The 17,887-nt window shown below is 41.4% G+C and overlaps 1 protein-coding gene across 9 annotated transcripts in view; it reads left to right on the forward strand.

Moving 5' to 3' along the window:
• The window catches only part of GMEB1 (glucocorticoid modulatory element binding protein 1), a 65,765-nt gene that overhangs the window by 36,707 nt on the left and 11,171 nt on the right, over positions 1–17,887 (forward strand). For all 9 annotated transcript variants that reach the window (XM_060205665.1, XM_060205672.1, XM_060205671.1 and 6 more), the window contains 2 exons: positions 6,032–6,189; positions 11,641–11,772. In XM_060205665.1, coding sequence (XP_060061648.1) covers positions 6,032–6,189; positions 11,641–11,772 — 290 coding nt within the window. The remainder of the gene's footprint in view (positions 1–6,031; positions 6,190–11,640; positions 11,773–17,887) is intronic.

Below are 17,887 nucleotides of genomic sequence, written 5' to 3' on the forward strand. Positions count from 1 at the left end.
CCCCTGCAGGTGGGGAGCCGGGTCTTGAACCGGGATCCTTACGCTGGTCCTTGAACTTTGCACCACATGCGCTCAACCCACTGTACCACCGCCTGACACCCCCCCCCCCAGGGAATTTTTTTTAAGGGTTGTTTGTTTGTTTTTTAATGTGTATAAGAGAAAATGCAGTTTTCTGTATTTTTCACAGAAAATGTTAATTTTTTAAAAATTTCTTTATTGGGGAATTAATGTTTTACGTTCAACAGTAAATACAATAGTTTGTACATGCATAACATTCCCTAGTTTCCCGTATAACAATACAATCCCCACTAGGTCCTCTGTTATCCTTCATGGACCTGTATTCTCCCCACCCACCCACCCTAGTCTTTTACTTTGGTGTGATAGCCAATTCCATTTCAGGTTCTACTTGTGTTTTCTTTTCTGATCTTGTGAAAATGTTAATTTTTATCTTTACATATTGCTTTTATATTTAGAGATGTATAATTTAAAGTTTTTTTAAAAAGTATTTTATTTATTTTTAATTTTTATTTATAAAAGGAAGCACTGTGGTGCAGTGGCTAAGAAACTAGACTCTCAAGCATGAGGTCCCGAGTTCAATCCCCGGCAGCACAGGTACCAGAGTGATGTCTGGCTCTTTCTCTCTCTCCTCATATCTTTCTCATTAAAAATAAATAAATAAAATCTTAAAAAAAAAAAAAAAAAGGAAGCACTGACAAGTCCATAGGATAAGAGGGGTACAACTCCACACAGTTCCCACCATCAGAACTCCGTATCCCATCCCCTCCCCTGATAGCTTTCCTGTTCTTTATCCCAGGGTCATTATGGGGTGCAGAAGGTGGAAGGTCTGGCTTCTACAATTGCTTCCCCGCTGAACATGGGCGTTGGCAGGTTGATCCATACTCCCAGCCTGTCTCTCTCTTTCTCTAGTGGGGCGGGGTTTTGGGGAAGTGGGGCTCCAGGACACATTGGTCTGCCCAGGGAAGTCTGTTTGGCATCATGTTAGCATCTGGAACCTGGTGGCTGAAAAAAATAGTTAACATATAAAGCCAAAAAAATTGTTGACTAATCGTGGTCTGGGAAGTGGCACAGTGATAAAGCTTTGGACTCTCAAGCATGAGGTGTCCCGAGTTTGATCCCCGGCAGCACATGTGCCAGAGTGATGCCTGGTTCTTCTTCTCCCTGTCTTTCTCAGAAATAAATAAAATGTTTTTTAAAAAAAATTGTTGACTAATCATGAACCTAAAGGCTGGGAAAGTTCATATGAAGAGTTGGGGGGGGATCTCTGTTTTTTTTTTTTTTTTGTAGTCTTCCACAGCTTTTATTTATTTATTTATTTAAATAATTTATTTCTTTATTGGGGAATTAATGTTTTACATTCAACAGTAAATACAATAGTTTGTACATGCATAACATTCCCCAGATTCCCATTTAACAATACAACCCCCACTATGTCATTCATCATCTTTCATGGACCTGTATTCTCCCCACCCACCCACCCCAGAGTCTTTTACTTTGGTGTAATACTCCAATTTCATTTCAGGTTCGACTTGTGTTTTCTTTTCTAATCTTGTTTTTTTAACTTCGGCCTGAGAGTGAGATCATCCCATATTCATCCTTCTGTTTCTGACTTATTTCACTCAACATGATTTTTTCAAGGTCCATCCAAGATCGGCTGAAAACGGTGAAGTCACCATTTTTTACAGCTGAGTAGTATTCCATTGTGTATATATACCACAACTTGCTCAGCCACTCATCTGTTATTGAACACCTGGGTTGCTTCCAGGTTTTGACTATTACAAATTGTGCTGCCAAGAACATATGTGTACACAGATCTTTTTGGATGGATTTGTTGGGTTCCTTAGGATATATCCCCAGGAGGGGAATTGCAGGGTCATAGGGTAGGTCCATTTCTAGCCTTCTGAGAGTTCTCCAGACTGTTCTCCACAGAGGTTGGACCAATTGACATTCCCACCAGCAGTGCAGGAGGGTTCCTTTGACCCCACACCCTTTCCAGCATTTGCTGCTGTTACCTTTTCTGATGTATGACATTCTCACAGGAGTGAAGTGATATCTCATGGTTGTCTTTATTTGCATTTCTCTGACAATCAGAGACTTGGAGCATTTTTTCATGTGTTTCTCGGCCTTTTGGATCTCTTCTGTGGTGAATATTCTGTCCAAGTCCTTCCCCCATTTTTGGATGGGGTTATTTGTTGTTGAGTCTGGCAAGCTCTTTATATATGTTGGTTATTAAACTCTTATCTGAGGTATGGCATGTAAAGATCTTCTCCCATTCTGTGAGGGGTCTCTTGGTTTGGGTAGTGGTTTCTTTTGCTGTGAAGAAGCTTTTTAATTTGATGTAGTCCCATAGGTTTATACTTGTCTTAGTCTTCCTTGTAATTGGATTTGTTTCATTGAAAATGTCTTTAAAATTTATGCGGAAAAAAGTTCTTCCAATATTTTCCTCTAAGTATCTGATAGTTTCTGGTCTAACATCCAAGTCCTTGATCCACTTGGAATTTACTTTTGTATTTGGTGAAATACAGTGATTCAGTTTCATTCTTCTGCATGTTTCAACCCATTGTTTCCAACACCATTTGTTGAAGAGACTCTGCTTTCCCCATGTAATAGTCTGGGCCCCTTTGTCAAAGATTAGATGTCCATAGGTGTGGGGCCGGGATCTCCGTTTTATAGATTGTTAGTAGACCTATTTTAGTTATATTCCAAAGAGCCTATGACTATACTGGTCCCCCCACTTTTTTTTTTCCTGAGCCTGATATCTGATATTCAGGTGGATCTAAGTTATTGTCTGGGGAGATGATGTCATGGTTGGAAAAAGGACCAGAAAGCTGGGTCAGGGAAGAGAGTAGCTCCCAAATATGGGAAAGGTGTATAAATATTGTTGACTGTACCCCATCAATTTGATCTGATCCGCAGCCCATATTCAGCTTAGGAGCCTATGTGACCTCTACCTCCCTATAGATCTGAGCTCACATTCTGTGGTCAAGAGTAGGAACATTCCAAGCTGCCCCAATTTCAGGACCCATCTTCCTCAGGTGGAACATAGAGTATGTTGTCCATCCTCCAAGGGAGGATGGAACATTCTCTACTGTTGTTGATCCACGTTGAGGGTAAGGCCCTATGGGGGTATTTATCTTATTTTTGAGAGAGATGCAGAGAAACACAGAGAAAAACAGCAGAGCACTGCACAGTTTTGGCTTATTGTGGTACTGGGGATTGAATTTGGGACTTAGGAGCCTCAGGCATGAGAGTCTCTTTGCATAACCATTATGTTATCTACCCCTGCCCAATTTCAAGTTTTCTTTCTTTCTTCTTCTTCTTTTTTTTTTGTTCAAATGATGTATGTGCAAAAATCAGTAGTTGAGATTAGGAATGCTTTAACTGTCATTGCTTTGCTTTTCTTGATATATTTTATTTGCCCAGAAAAACAAGCAGTTGCCCACTTTCTCTAATTGCAGGAAAGGACTCAAAATTCCTAAAAGCCAAGTAACATTATAACACAGAGCTTACTGTAATTAAAATATCCCATGGTTTTGCTCATGACCTATAATAACAATGTCTCGTGGGCCCTGTTAGGAGGACATTTTATATCAAGGGTTTAGCATAATTATCATTTTTTTCCCTCAAGGAAAATGGTATGCTGATACTTTGTGTTTTGGAAGTATCAGCAGATCTTGTTGGTCTAAGAATACTAATACAGGGACAGGGCAGTAGCGCAGTGGGTTAAGCACACATGGCACAACCCAAGGACCATGTAAGGATCCGTGTTTGAGCCCCCAGTTCCCCACCTGCAAGGAGGGTCACTTCACAAGTGGTGAAGCAGGTCTGAAGGTTTCTTTTTCTTTTTTTTTTTTAATTTTCATTTATATATTATTGGACAGAGACAGAGAAACTGAGAAGGGAGGGGAAATAGAGAGGGAGAGAGACAGAGAGACACCTGCAGCCCTGCTCCACCACTTGTGAAGCTTCCCCCCTGCAGGTGGGGACCAGGGGCTTGAACCTGGGTCCTTGTGCATTATAATGTATGTACTTAACCAGGTGTGCCACCACCTGGCCCCTGGTCTGCAGTTTTCTTTCTCTCCCCTTCTTTATCTTCCCCTCCGAGTCTCTCAATTTTTCTCTGTCCTCTCCAACAATGACAGCAATAACAACAACAATAATAACAACAACGATGATAAACAACCAGGTCAACAAAAGGAAAAAAATGGCCTCCAGGAGCAGTGGATTTGTAGTGCAGGCACTGAGCCCCAGCAATAACCCTGGAGCCAAAAAAAAAAAAAAAGAGAGAACTAACACATCTCAATTTCCTAACAAAATTCCGATTCTCTCCTATATATTTCTTTTTTCTTTTCCTTTTTTTTTTTTTTTGTAATTTCATGTATTTATCTTCCCTTTTGTTGCCCTTGTTGTCTTTTTTTTTTTTATTGTTGTTGTAGTTGATGTCGTCGTTGTTGGATAGGACAGAGAGAAATGGAGAGAGGAGGGGAAGACAGAGAGGAGGAGAGAAAGACAGACACCTGCAGATCTGCTTCACCGCCTGTGAAGTGACTCCCCTGCAGTTGGGGAGCCGGGGGCTCGAACCGGGATCCTCATGCTGGTCCTTGCGCTTAGCGCCACCTGCACTTAACCCGCTGCGCTACTGCCCGGCTCCCCTTCTTTTCCTTTTTTAAAAAATATTTTATTTATTTATTAATGAGAAGGATAAGAGGAGAGAAAGAGAAAAACAAACCAGACATCATTCTGATACATATGCTGCTGGGGATTGAACTCAGGACCTTATGCTTGAGAGTTCAATGCTTTCTTTATCCACTGTGCCACCTCCCAGGCCACTTCTCCTATATATTTCTTATTTGTTTGTTTGTTTGTTTGCTTATTATTCAATAGAGGCAGAAAAATTCAAAGGGGAAAGGGAGAGATAGACACACACAGCCCTGCTTCACCACTCATGAAGCTTTCCCCCTGCAGATGGAGACCAAGGGCTTGAACCTTTGTCCTTGTGCACTGTAATGTATGTGCTTAACCAGGTACACTACCAACTGGCCCCCTCTCCTATGTATTTCTTAGTTGTGCTGGGATATGAGCTTTGAGGTGGTGGGGGTAGTGGTAGTTAACTTCAGTTACACTGTGGGGAGGGCCAGCAAAATAGCTCACTTGGATAGTGTGATGCTTTGCCATGTGCATGACCCAGGACTGAGCATAGCTCCCACTGCATTGAAGAAAACTTTGATGCTGTGGTCTCTTTTGTTCTCTCTCTCTCTTCAGTCTCTATCAAGTAAGTAAGTAATGTGTGAAATTAATAAGAGAGACACACTAGGGGCCCAGCAGCAGTGCAGTGGGTTAAGTGCACATGGCATGAATCACAAGAAGCGGCAATAGGATCCCAGTTCAAGCCCCCGGCTCCCCACCTGCAGGGGGGTCATTTCACAGGTGCTGAAGCAGGGCTGCAGGTGTCTCTCTATCTTTCCTCTCTGTCTTCCCCTCTTCTCTGTCCTATCCAATAGCAGCAGCAATAACAACAATAATAACAATAACAACAAGGGCAACAAAATGGGAAAAATGGCCTCCAGGAGCAGTGGATTCGTAGTGCAGGCACCAAGCCCCAGCGATAATGCTGAAGGAAAAAAATAAATAAATAAAAGAAGTATTTAACAAAGAGAGAGACACTATGGGGAAAATTAGCTATCATTCAGAGTATATACCTAAAACTTAGTAATAACAACAAAAAAAGAGAATACTCATTGTGAGTTGACTAAGGAGGGAAAAGAAGAGTATTTATGATCATGGTATCTCCTCTGCCAGGTAAGTATGAGAGAGTATTTGTAAATGTGGGCAGAACCAATATAAATTTTATAGCCCCAATTAGAATTTTTGCAACCTAATGAGTTTTAATATTGTTAGGTTTCACTAACCTTCAGAGGAGATTCTGCAAAGTTGTTTCTATTTGTCCCTGAGGCTTAGTTCCCTGTAGATGAAGTTCAAGTTGAACTCGTACTTCTTATCTCCCTTTGCACAGGAAAATGATGGATTCTGGACAGATTGATTTTTACCAGCATGACAAAGTTTGCTCCAATACCTGCAGAAGCACCAAATTTGATCTTCTGATCAGCAGTGCAAGAGCTCCTGTGCCAGGACAGCAGACAAGTGTGGTGCAGACACCCACTTCGGCTGATGGTAGGGGGTAGGAAACCACCTGAGAACCGAGTAGCATTTTCTCCCTCATCCCTCCACCTGTTTCTTTAATTTCAGTTCTCACGATCATTGATGTCATTGAAAGGTATTAGGTAGAATTCCCTGCTTAGAAATAGATATATATTTTCTTCCAAATGATTCCTTTGGGCCAGAGTTTCTTATTCCTTTGTTATAATGCTTATTTAGTGACCTCACTTTAGTGTCACATGGAAATCAGATGTATTTTTAAAATTATTTATTTTCCCTTTTGTTGCCCTTGATTTTTATTGTTGTTGTAGTTATTACTGTTGTTGTTATTATTGATGTCGTGGTTGTTAGAGAGAGGAGGGGAAGACAGAGAAGGGGAGAGAAAGACAGACACCTGCAGACCTGCTTCATTGCCGGTGAAGCGACTCCCCTGCAAGTGGGGAGCCGGGGGCTCCAACCGGGACCCTTACACTGGTCCTTGTGCTTTCTGCCATGTGCACTTAACCTGCTGCGCTACTGCCGACTCCCAGATGTATTTTTTAAAGTCATATTTATTTATTGAATAGAGACAGTCAGAAATTGAGAGGGGGGCATCTGGTTGAGTGCACATATTATAATGCAAAAGAACCTGGGTTTAAGCCCCCATTCCCACCTGCGGGGGAAAGCTTTGCAAGTAGTGAAGCAGTGTTGTATGTGTCTCTGACTCTCTCCTTATCTCCCTTTTCCCTCTTGATTTCTGGCTGTCTCTACCCAATAAATAAATATATAAAGATTTAAAAAGAGGGGGTTGGGCGGTGGCGCAGTGGGTTAAGCGCATGTGGCGCAGAGCGCAAGGACTAGCGTAGGCATCCGGGTTCGAGCCCCTGGCTCCCCACCTGCAGGGGCGTCGCTTCACGGGCAGTGAAGCAGGTCTGCAGGTGTCTGTCTTTCCCTCCCCCTCCTCTCTCCATTTCTCTCTGTCCTGTTCAGCAACAAACAACATCAACAGTGGCAATAGTGATGGCCGCAGCGAGGCTACAACAACAAGGGCAACGGGGGGGGGGGGGGGGGGGGAGATGGCCTCCAGGAGCGGTGGATTCATGGTGCAGGCACCAAGTCCAGCAATAACCCTGGAGGAAAAAAAAAGATTTAAAGAGAGAGAGAGAGAGAGAGGGATACACCTTCAGCACTGTTTCACCAATTGTGAAGCTTTCCTCCTGCAGGTGGGCACTGGGGGCTTTGTGCATGAGTGCTCAACTGAGTGTGCCACCACCCAGCACTGAATTCAAATGGTTTGGAAGATCTTTTTGCTCTATTTGTAGTCAATGGAGGAAGGTATATTAGAATGATGAATGGTTTGTAGCCTTTAAACTGAGATGTATCAAAAACAATATATCGTTGAATGAACAGAACTCGAGAGACTCTCCTATAAGGATTAGGATCTTATCTGACAGGCATCCAGAGAGCCAAGTTGAGACTCATGATTGAGTCAGGCTGGACACACAAACTAACTACAAAATTAGAGAATTTGGGCCTAGAGCTTTCTGTCATCCAGGAAAGATATAGCCATATGAAGTTACTAATAAGTATTTAGTTAGTCCAACTAGAGAATTGCCATATTTGCATAGAATGTGTTTCAGCACATCTAGAAGACTTATAAAATCACAAGAAGACTAAAGGCCTGGATAGCATGTCTACTTTATCAGGTGCAGGAACAAATCAGGTTCAAGCCTGTCCCCTACATTGGAGGAAGCTTTGGTGCTATGGTGTCTGTACTCTCACGCTCTTTCTCCCCCACCCCCTCCAAAAAAAAAAAAAAACCCAAAACAAACAAATAGAAAATGACCCAGAGCAGTGATTAAAAAAAAAAAAAAGGCTCTAGGACATAAAAAGATAGGGAAATGCTGTCTTCTTGGTTGCCTGGTAGGTGGAGCAGAGACTAGACCCTTGATCCTAAAAATGTGAGAACCGTGCAGTCCAAGAGGTAGTGTAGTGGGTAAAGCATTGGACCCTCAAGCATGAGGTGTTAAGTTCAGTCTGCAGCATCACATATGCCAAAGTGATGCCCTGATTTTTTTCTCTTTCATATATATATATTTTTTTAAATTCTATTATTGTTTAGAGGCAGCCAGAAATCAAGAGACAAGAGGGATGGGGGTAGTAGGGAATGAGAGAGACAAAGAGACACGAGCAATACTGCTTCCCCACTCACAAAGCTTTCCCCCTGCAGGTGGGAACTGGGGACTTGAGCCTGGGTCCTTGTGCATTGTAACATGTGCACTCAACCAGTGCACCACCACCCAGTCATAAAGAATCTTAAAAATTGGGGTGGGGAGATAGCATAATGGTTATGCAAAAAAAAAACCCTTTCATGCCTGAGGCACCAAAGGTCCCAGGTTTAATCCCCAGCAACACCATAAACCAGAGCTGAGCAGTATCTTAAAAATTAAGGAAAAAGGGTGGCTGGGTGGTAGCACAGCAGGTTAAGCGCACATGGCACAAAGCGGTGAAGCAGGTGTCTTATCTTTCTCTCCCCTTCTATCTTCCCCTTCTCTATTTCTCTGTGTCCTATTCAACAATGACAGCAATAACAACAATAATAACAACAACAATAAACAACAAAGGCAACAAAAGAGAAAAAATAGCCTCCAGGAGTAGTGGATTCATAGTGCAGGCACTGAGCCCCCGCAGTAACCCTGGAGGCAAAAAAAAAAAAAATTAAGGAAAAAGGACTGGAAAGATAACATAAAATGGTTGCACAAGGACCTGGGTTCAAGCCCTTCACTTAACAAGCAGTGAAGCAAGTCTGCAGGTGTCTCTCCCCTTTCCCTCTCAATTTCTCTCTCTCCTATCCAATAAAAAAACAGAAGCAAAAAAAAAAAAAAAAGTAGTGCCAGCACCCAGCAATAACCCTGGTAGCAGAGTAAAAGAAATCATTATGAAGAAAGACTTTCATGCCTGAGACATCAAATAACCTAGGTTCAGTCTCTAGCACCACTATAAACTAAAGTTGAACTCTGGTTAAAACTAAAAAGGTCATGGTATGGGCAGTGGCACAGTGGATAAAGCACTGGATTCTCATCCATGAGGTTCCAAGTTCAATGTTGTTGTCATTGTTGGATAGGACAGAGAACTGGAGAGAGGAGTGGAAGACAGAGAGGGGGAGAGAAAGACAGACACCTGCAGACCTGCTTCACCGCCTGTGAAGAGCCTCCCCTGCAGGTGGGGAGCCAGGGGCTCAAACCAGGATCCTTACGCCTGTCCTTGTGCTTTGTGCCATGTGCACTTAACCTGCTGCACTACCAACTAGCCCCCCCAAAAGTCTCTTTTTAAAGATTTATTTTATTAATTACATATGTGAGATAGAATTTCACATGAGAGTGAGACAAGCCGGGGCATCTCTCCAGTCAGTTCTGGATCAAACTGGGGACCTCAGGCATGAAAACCTGATGTTATTCTAGTTGAGCTATTTCCCTAGTCACCATTAAAAAAAAAAATTATGTTAATTAATTAATTGAAAAAGATAGGAGAGAGAAAGAAGCAGACATCACTCTGGTACATGTATTGCTGGAACTTAACTCTGGACCTCACACCTGAGAGTCCAATGCTTTATCCACCTTGCCATCTCATGGACCACTATTTTAAAATTTCTTAATTGTGTGGCCTGGGAGGTAGCAAAGTGGACAGAGCTTTGGAGTCTCAAATATAAGGTCTCAAGTTTGATCTATTGGAGTGCATGATCTCTCTCTCCCCATCCTCACCACTCTCTAACAAATAAATAAATAAATCTTATTATTTTTTTCTTTTTCCTTTTTCTTTTCTTCTTTTTAAAACACAGTACTTCCCAACTCTGGCTTATTGTGGCATAGGGGATTGAGCTTCAGGCATGAAAATCTTTTTGCATAACTATCATGCTACTTCCCTACCCAATAAATAAAACTTTCAATAAAATAAATTACTATGTTTTCTTCTAAGATTTATCTAACAAGTGCTGGGGAGACAACATAATAGTTATGCAAAAGATTTTTTTTTTGTAATGTTTTTTTTTCCCTTTTGTTGCTCTTGTTGTTTATCATTGTTATTATTGCTGTTGTTGTTGTTGGATAGGACAGAGAAATGGAGAGAGGAGAGGAAGACAGAGAGGGAGAGAGAAAGATAGACACCTGCAGATCTGCTTCACCACCTGTGAAGCAGAAATCCCTGCAGGTGGGGAGCCAGGGGCTCGAACCAGGATCCTTACATTGGTCCTTGGGCTTTGTGCCATGTGCGCTTAACCTACTTGCGCACATAACAATAACAATAACTACAACAATAAAACAAGGGCAACAAAAGGGAAAACAAATAAATAAAATATTTTTTTAAATCTTTTTTTAAAAAAGAGACTTTTGGGAGTCTGGCGGTAGCACAGCAGGTTAATCGCAGATGGCGCCAAGTGCAAGGACCTGGTAAAGATCCCAGTTCCAGCCCCCGGCTCCCCACCTGCAGGGGGGTCACTTCACAAGTGGTGAAGCAGGTCTGCAGGTGTCTGTCTTTCTCTTCCCCTTCTCTGTCTTCCCCTCCTCTCTTCATTTCTCTCTGTCCTATCCAACAATGATGATGTCAATAACAACAATAATAACTACAACAATAAAACAACAAGGGCAACAAAAGGGAAAATAAGTAAATTAACTAATTAAAAATACTTTTTAAATGTTTATTAATTTATTTTCCTTTTTGTTGCTCTTTTTTAAATTGTTGTTATAGTTATTGTTGTTGTTATTGATGTCACAGTTACTAGATAGGACAGAGAGAAATGGAAAGAGGAGGGAAAGACAGAGGGGAAGAGAGAGACACCTGCAGACCTGCTTCACCTATTGTGAAGTGACTCCCTTGCAGGTGGGGAGGGGGCGCCTCAAACTGGGATCTTTACTCTGGTCCTTGCCCTTGCGCTTCGAGCCACGTGCGCTTAACCCGCTGTGCTAACACCCAACTCCCAGACATTTTTTTTTTTACTATTTATTTTATTTATTTATTCCCTTTTGTTGTCCTTGTTGTTTTATTGTTGTAGTTATTATTGTTGTTGTCGTTGTTGGATAGGACAGAGAGAAATGGAGAGAGGAGGGGAAGACAGAGAGGAGGAGAGAAAGACACCTGCAGACCTGCTTCACCGCCTGTGAAGTGACTCCCCTGCAGGTGGGGAGCCGGGGTTCGAACCGGGATCCTTATGCCGGTCCTTGTGCTTTGCGCCACCTGCGCTTAACCCGCTGCACTACAACCCGACTCCCCCAGACATTTTTTTTTTAAAAACAAATTAAAGATGGACCTATCCTGATCCTGACAATTTAAATACAAGATTTCTTTGGCTATAAGTGTGAGATAGAGGATAGCTATGTTTTTCTTTTCTTTTCTTTTCTTTTCTTTTCTTTTCTTTTCTTTTCTTTCTTTCTTTCTTCCTTTCTTTCTTCCTCATAAAATTCACTGGCCTTACATCTGATGTACTTCTTTTAGGTAGCATCACACAGATTGCCATATCAGAAGAGAGCATGGAAGAAGCCGGACTGGAATGGAACTCAGCTCTCACTGCTGCTGTCACCATGGCCACAGAGGAGGGTGTGAAGAAAGACTCAGAGGAAATTTCAGGTACTTTTCTGTGAGGCTCAGATATGGGCACAGAATACCTCTAAATTACTTTTTTTCTTATGTATATTAGTACTAATTATAGTCACAATTTTTTTTTTATTGGATAGAGATAGCGGGACAGTCCTTACGCTTTGGACCACCTGTGCTTAACCCACTGCACTACCGCTCAAATCCCCAAACTCACATTTTTAAAAAGATTTTATTTACTTGGTGGTGCACCTGGTTGAGCACACATGCTACAATGCGCAAGGATCTAGGTTCAAGCCCCCATCCCCCACCTGCAAGGGGAAAGCTTTGCAAGTGGTGAAGCAGGGCTGTAGGTGTCTCTCTGTCTCTTTCCCACTCTATCTCCCCTTTCTACATTTCTTTTTTTTCTTTTATTTTTTTCTTTTATTTATTCCCTTTTGTTGCCCTTGTTGTTTTATTGCTGTAGTTATTATTGTTGTTGTCGTCGTTGTTGGATAGGACAGAGAGAAACGGAGAGAGGAGGGGAAGACAGAAAGAGGGAGAGAAAGATAGACACCTGCAGACCTGCTTCACCGCCTGTGAAGCGACTCCCCTGCAGGTGGGGAGCCGGGGTTCGAACCGGGATCCTTATGCCGGTCCTTGTGCTTTGCGCCACCTGCGCTTAACCCGCTGCGCTACGGCCCGACTCCCCCCTTTCTACATTTCTAACAGTCTCTATCCAATAAATAAATCAAGATAATAAAAAAAATTATTTATTTATTAATAAGAAAGAGAGAGAGAACCAGAAATCACTCTGGCACATATGCTGTGGGGATTTGAACTTAGGACCTCATACTTGAGTATCTGATACTTTACCCACAGTGCCACCTCCAGGACCAACAGACTCACTTTATGAAGAAATTATGCTTCAGAAAGGCTCAACAATTTGCTTCTGTGTTTACAATGTTTACAGTCCCACAGTGAATGTTACACCTGAGTTTAGCTGTTTGACTATGTATTCCTTGCTTTTCTTTTCTTTTTTTTACTTTATTTCTTTATTGGGGAATTAATGTTTTACATTCAACAGTAAATACAATAGTTTGTACATGCATAACATTCCCCAGTTTCCCATTTAACAATACAACCCCCACTATGTCATTTATCATTCTTCATGGACCTGTATTCTCCTCACCCACCCACCCTAGAGTCTTCAACTTTGGTGCAATACACCAATTCCATTTCAGGTTCTACTTGTGTTTTCTTTTCTGGCCTTGTTTTTCAACTTCTGCCTGAGAGTGAGATCATCCCATATTCATCCTTCTGTTTCTGACTTATTTCACTCAACATGATTTTTTCAAGGTCCATCCAAGAAAACCGTGAAGTCACTATTTAAAAAAAAAATTTTTTTTAATATTTATTTTATTTATTTATTCCCTTTTGTTGCCCTTGTTGTTTTATTGTTGTAGTTATTATTGTTGTTGTCGTTGTTGGATAGGACAGAGAGAAATGGAGAGAGGGAGGGGAAGACAGAGAGGAGGAGAGAAAGACAGACACCTGCAGACCTGCTTCACCGCCTGTGAAGCGACTCCTCTGCAGGTGGGGAGCCGGGGTTCGAACAGGGATCCTTATGCCGGTCCTTGTGCTTTGCGCCACCTGCGCTTAGCCCGCTGCGATACCGCCCAACTCCCCGAAGTCACCATTTTTTACAGCTGAGTAGTATTCCATTGTATATATATACCACAACAGGCTCAGCCACTCATCTGTTGTTGGACACGTGGGTTTCTTCCAGGTTTTGGCTATTACAAATTGTGTTGCCAAAAACATATGTGTACACAGATCTTTTTGGATGGATGTGTTGAGTTCCTTAGGATATATCCCCAGGAGAGGAATTGCAGGATCATAGGGTAGGTCCATTTCTAGCCTTCTGAGAGTTCTCCAGACTGTTCTCCACAGAGGTTGGACCAGTTGACATTCCCACCAGCAGTGTAGGAGGGTTCCTTTGACTCCACACCCTCTCCAGCATTTCTTGCTGTTACCTTTTCTGATGTATGACATTCTCACAGGAGTGAAGTGATATCTCATGGTTGTCTTTATTTGCATTTCTCTGACAATCAGAAGCTTGGAGCATTTTTTCATGTGTTTCTTGGCCTTTTGGATCTCTTCTGTGGTGAATATTCTGTCCAAGTCCTTCCCCCATTTTTGGATGGGGTTATTTGTTGTCTTGTTGTTGAATCTGGCAAGCTCTTTATATATGTTGGTTATTAAACTCTTATCTGAGGTATGGCATGTAAAGATCTTCTCCCATTCTGTGAGGGGTCTCTTGGTTTGGGTAGTGGTTTCTTTTGCTGTGAAGAAGCTTTTTAATTTGATGTAGTCCCATAGGTTTATACTTGCCTTAGTCTTCTTTGTAATTGGATTCGTTTCATTGAAAATGTCTTTAAAATTTATGCGGAAAAGAGTTCTTCCAATATTTTCCTCTAAGTATCTGATAGTTTCTGGTCTAACATCCAAGTCCTTGATCTACTTGGAATTTACTTTTGTATTTGGTTAAATACAGTGATTTAGTTTCATTCTTCTGCATGTTTCAACCCAATGTTTCCAACACCATTTGTTGAAGAGACTCTGCTTTCCCCATGTAATAGTCTGGGCCCCTTTGTCAAAGATTAGATGTCCATACGTGTGGGGCTATTCCTTGCTTTTCATCCTATCAGACTGCCTCTAACTTTGATGTATTTCTAATTAAAAAAAAATTATTATCAATACCTTCAGTCTTTGATATCAATAAATGTCAATGGCCTGAATTCACCTATTAAAAGACAAAGAGTAGGAAGATGGATCAGAAAACACAACCCAACAATATGCTGTGTACAGAAAACTCACCTAACTCAACAAGACAAACACAGACTTAAAGTGAAAGGATGGAAAACTATCATACAAGCCAATGGCCCACAAAAAAGGGCAGGAACAGCTATTCTCATATCTGACATGATAGACTTTAAAATAGATAAGATTAAAAAAGATAGGAATGGACACTACTTAATGCTCAGAGGATCAGTCAATCAAGAGGACTTAACAATTATTAACATCTATGCACCCAATGAGAAGCCATCTAAATACATCAAACTTCTACTGAAAGAGCTACAGCAATATATTAACAGTAACACAATCATGGTAGGGGACTTCTACACCCCACTATCTCAACTTGACAGATCATCCAGGCAGAAAATCAATAAAGACATAAGGGAGCTAAATGAAGAGATAGATAAACTAGAACTATTGGACATTTTCAGAGTCATTCATCCCAAGAAACTGGAATACACATTTTACTCAAATCCACATGGATCATTCTCAAGGATAGACCATATGTTAGGCCACAAGACAGTATCAGCCAATTCAAGAGCATTGAAATCATCCCAAGCATCTTCTCAGACCACAGTGGAATTAAACTAACATTTAACAATCAACAAAAGATTAGTAACAGTGCCAAAATGTGGAAGCTCAACAGTACACTTCTTAACAACTTCTGGGTCAAAGAGGAAATCAAGGAAGAAATCAAAATGTTTCGAGAGTTCAATGAAAATGAAGACACAAGCTATCAAAATATTTGGGACACAGCTAAAGCAGTCCTAAGAGGGAAGTTCATAGCTATACAAGCACACATTAGGAAACAAGAAAAAGCACAAATAAACAGCCTGATTGCACATCTTAAAGACCTAGAAGAAGAACAACAAAGGAACCCTAAAGCAACCAGAAGGACAGAAATCACTAAAGTTAGGGCAGAAATCAATAACATTGAGAATAGGAAAACCATACAAAAGATCAACAAAAGTAAATGTTGGTTCTTCGAAAGAGTAAACAAAATCGACAAACCTTTAGCCAGACTCACAAAACAAAAAAGGGAGAAGACCCAAATAAATCGGATAGTAAATGAAAAAGGAGATATCACAACAGACACTGCAGAAATTCAACATATCATGCGAGGCTTCTATGAACAACTATATGCCACCATGCTAGAGAACCTGGAAGAAATGGACGATTTCCTAGATACCTACCAACTTCCAAAACTAAGTAAAGAGGAAGTGGATAACATGAACAGGCCTATCACAGCTAATGAAATTGAAACAGTTATCAAAAATCTCCCCAAAAATAAAAGTCATGGACCAGATGGTTTTACAAATGAATTCTACAAAACCTTCAAAGAAGAACTGTTGGTATGCATGAGACCCCTTCTGTTTCATTTGGTTTAAATCCCCCCTGCTTAACACTATTCTATTTACATAACCACTGCATTCTATTTACATAACCACTGTTAACAAGCACCTCCCTCCAGGGCATTGGTGGTTCAGTGATAGGATTCTCACCTGCTCCGCCCCCTCCTTGTCACACCCTGATCCTCTCCTTGCCACACTCTGATTTTCACCAGTCACTTTTCTCTCCACCCTCTCTATGTCACATCCTGTTTCCACCCTACTTGGCAAGTATATATAAAGACAGCATTGTGAGTTTTAGGGTACTTGAGTTTAGCTTAGCTCCTCTTAGATTGTGCTGCATCCTGCATGAATAAAGAGATACTGCCTACAGCTCAACCATGAGTCCCTGGTTGTCTGTTACCCGCCCGTGAAGCCAGCCCGGCAAAAACAACATAACCCGTCGAAAACAACATATGGCACTACAACGTGGGACTGGACCTGCGCAACTCCCAGATAAGTGAAGACTTTGCATACCTGTGCACTATGGTCTTCTCTTCTACTTATGAAGAGGTTTGCCAAAGCCTCTACTGTTTCATTATGAGACAGTTTCTCTGTCTCTGGAACATTTTACTCTGGGCCACACTTCGGTTCCCTGACCAGGAACTTTGGTTTCTTATGAAAAAATCATGTTGAGTGAAATAAGACAGAAACAGAAGGATGAATATGGGATGATCTGACTCTCAGGCAGAAGTTGAAAAACAAGATCAGAAAAGAAAACACAATAGAACCTGAAATGGAATTGGCATATTGCACCCAAGTAAAAGACTCTGGGGTGGGTGGATGGGGAGAATACAGGTCCATGAAGGATGATAAATGACATACTGGGGGTTGTATTGTTAAATGGGAAACTGGGGAATGTTATGCATGTACAAACTATTGTATTTACTGTTGAATGTAAAACATTAATTCCCCAATAAAGAAATAAATTTAAAAAATTTATTATCTTTATTTATATATTGGATAGAGATAGCCAGAAATTGAGAGCGAAGGAGGTGAGAGACAGAGACACCTGCAGCTCTGCTTTACCACTCAGGAAGCTTTCCCCCTGCAGGTGGGGACCAGGGACTCGAACCTGGGTCCTTGTGCATTCTTAAACCAAGCTGCAAGAGAAGAAAAAATTAAGCAGCTTAGGTCGTGGCTTATCAGGTAGAGTATATGCCTTGCACACATCATATTACATATAATTGAGCAGTTCTCTGGTGTGTCTCTCAAATAAATAAATAAATAAATAAATAAGTAAAAGCAGTGGGGGCAGAGCAGGGGAAATTACTTCACCTGGTGGAATGCATGCATGCCTTACCAAGAGCAAGGGCTGGTCTTGAACTATAGTACCACTTGGAATTACCAGAGTGGTTTCATGAATGATGAAGCAGTGCTGCCATGTTTCTTGCTTTCTCTTGGTTTGAAATAAAAAGAATGAGAGAGTTGGCTTGGGATTGCTGAAATTTTACATTTGTGAGGCCCCAGTGCCACACATAAAAAAGATTTATAAATAGAAGGAGAGCTGGAGAAATAGCTAATTCATAGTGTGCTGCTTTGCTATGAACATGACCCAGGTTCAAGTCTGGCCCCCACTGCACTGAAGGAAGCTTTGGTGCTGTGTTCTGTTTTACTCTCTCTGCTTCCTTGTCTAGATAGATAGCTAATGGAGGGGGGTGGGGGTGGGAAGTGGTCCAAGATGTGGTGAAGTGGCTAAAGCACTGGACTTTGGACTTACAAGCATGAGGTCCTGAGTTCAATCCCCAGCAGCACATGTACTAGTAGAGTGATGCTCTGGTTCTCTTTCTCTCTCTCTCCTCCTATCTCTCTAATAAATAAACAAATAAATAAATAAAATATTGAAAGAAAGAAAGATAAAGAAGAAAGAAGACACCCTTCTGAATTGAAATGTTATATGATATAAAAGAGATGGCCTAGAG

The sequence above is a fragment of the Erinaceus europaeus genome, chromosome 13 (genome assembly GCF_950295315.1).
Source record: "Erinaceus europaeus chromosome 13, mEriEur2.1, whole genome shotgun sequence".
Classification (NCBI taxonomy): domain Eukaryota; kingdom Metazoa; phylum Chordata; class Mammalia; order Eulipotyphla; family Erinaceidae; genus Erinaceus; species Erinaceus europaeus.